The 2,076-nt window shown below is 36.8% G+C and overlaps 1 protein-coding gene across 1 annotated transcript; it reads left to right on the top strand.

Annotated features, from left to right (window-relative positions):
• Positions 1-847: 847 nt before the first annotated feature.
• On the top strand, positions 848-1,228 carry LOC140918791 (uncharacterized). The gene has a single exon (XM_073363588.1). It carries the CDS (start codon positions 848-850, stop codon positions 1,226-1,228), a length of 381 nt encoding a protein of 126 aa, XP_073219689.1.
• Positions 1,229-2,076: the final 848 nt, after the last annotated feature.

The raw sequence follows: 2,076 nt of genomic DNA, 5'->3' as shown, positions 1-2,076 counted from the left end.
ACCAGACAACTCATAGAGGATGGTCGATGTTATTTACCGATACCCTATAACTCTTGCGCCAGGACATGTTCGATATGAATCGTTAAATCTTTTAGGAGATGATGACGTGCATATGATATTTGACATGTTCATAGCAAGTAAATGCCTTGGTATTTCAACAATTAAAGTTTATGCACAGTTAGTAGATGATCCTAGAGACGACACACAAGTAAGTTTACCCTCTTCATATCCCAACTCCATTCCATCTTCATACCCTTTTATTGAAACACAAATCCACCATCATTCCATAGCCTAATCGTCACAATACCCATCAACATTCACCCATGATATTGACCTTAACACACCGTATGATGGTCCTATTAGTGTTGTAGCTGGTGTCCACAATGAAGAAGTCGGCGATTTTAGTGAGAATGAGGATGACATTCTTGCTGAAGTTGTTGTTGATGACGATGACTATGATGATCAGGAACCCGTAGTAAAATGTCCATCTACTACAACTTTTTTCTCTGACCCCCCTCACATTTTCGCAACGTTACCTCCAACAACATGAATTACGTTGACAATGAATTTGTCAACTCTATGTCCAAAAACCAATCTTACCTTGTTCCAGATCCTGACAATCTTCAAGTGGGGATGACATTTCCCACAAAAGTTATGGCAATGCAGTGTAAAAGAATATCATATGCTCAATTCTACGAGCTTTGTCATTGCATATTCTGATAGCAGTAGATGGATTGTCCATTGTAAAAATAAAAATTGTATGTGGAGGTGTAGAATCTTGAATGGAAAGAAATCAAACATTTGGAAGATCACAAAACTAGAAGGGTCACACACATGCTCATCAACAATGGTTTCACAAGATCACCAACAACTCTCTTCAGCTGTTATTTGTGAAAGCATCTTACAAATGGTAACAACGGATCCCACAATATCAGTTTCAGTATTGATTGCACATATACGATCTTGGTACACATATACCACTACTTATAGAAAGACATGGATTGCAAAACAAAAGGCCATTGAAAGAATATACGGCAATTGGGAGGAATCATATAAAGAGCTTCCAAGGTGGATTCTTGCTTTCAAACATTATCTTCCAGGTATTGTTACCGATATTGAAGTGGGGCCCTTTATTGAGGATGGCCAACGAGTTCATAGCAAAGTTGTCTTTCATCGTCTCTTATGGAGTTTCCAACCATGTATCATAGGGTTTCATCGTCTCTTATGAATTGCCATATTGGAAGTCATTGTATATAAGACATTTCCTCGATGTGATGCATATTGAAAAAAAATGTATTTGATAGTGTTATTGGTACGTTACTCAATTTTCCAGGAAAGTCTAAAGATGGCATCAAAGCAAGATTGGACTTGGTCGATATAGGAATAAGAAATGAATTGGGTCCCGTAAAGAAAGGAAATCACACATATCTACCTCTAGCCGCTCATACTCTATCTAGAAAGGAAAAAAAAATAGTTTTATGTAAATTTCTACACGAAGTTAAAGTTCCAGAAGGATACTCTTCAAACATTAAAAATTTGGTTTGTATGAAAGACCTAAGTTAAAAGGTTTGAAGACCCATGATTGTCATATTCTAATGGAGCATTTGCTACCAATAGGTATACGTTCCATTTTACCTGAAAAAGTTCGACTAGCCTTAACTAGATTATGTTTCTTCTTCAAGGAAATTTGTAGTAAAGTAATCGACCCTCATAAATTACCGACATTGCAGAGGGAAATTGTTGTTACTTTGTGTGAGCTTGAAATGTATTTCTCACCCTCGTTTTTTGATATAATGGTTCACCTTACTGTTCATCTGGTTAAGGAGACACAACTTTGTGGGCCAGCTTATATCAGATGGATGTATCCGATAGAACGATATATGAAAATATAAAAAGGGTACGTAAAAAGTAGAAGTCGACCAGAAGGTTGTATTGCTGAACGATGCATTGTTGAAGAAGCTGCTGAATTTTGTACTGAATATCTGTCCAATGTTGAATCTATATGGCTTCCCATGTCTCGTCATTTGGGAAGAATATCAGGAGAATGGATAATTGGAAGGAGACTACTAACTATAT

The sequence above is a fragment of the Cicer arietinum genome, chromosome 7 (genome assembly GCF_000331145.2).
Source record: "Cicer arietinum cultivar CDC Frontier isolate Library 1 chromosome 7, Cicar.CDCFrontier_v2.0, whole genome shotgun sequence".
Classification (NCBI taxonomy): domain Eukaryota; kingdom Viridiplantae; phylum Streptophyta; class Magnoliopsida; order Fabales; family Fabaceae; genus Cicer; species Cicer arietinum.
This window is presented reverse-complemented; position numbering and strand designations above follow the sequence as displayed.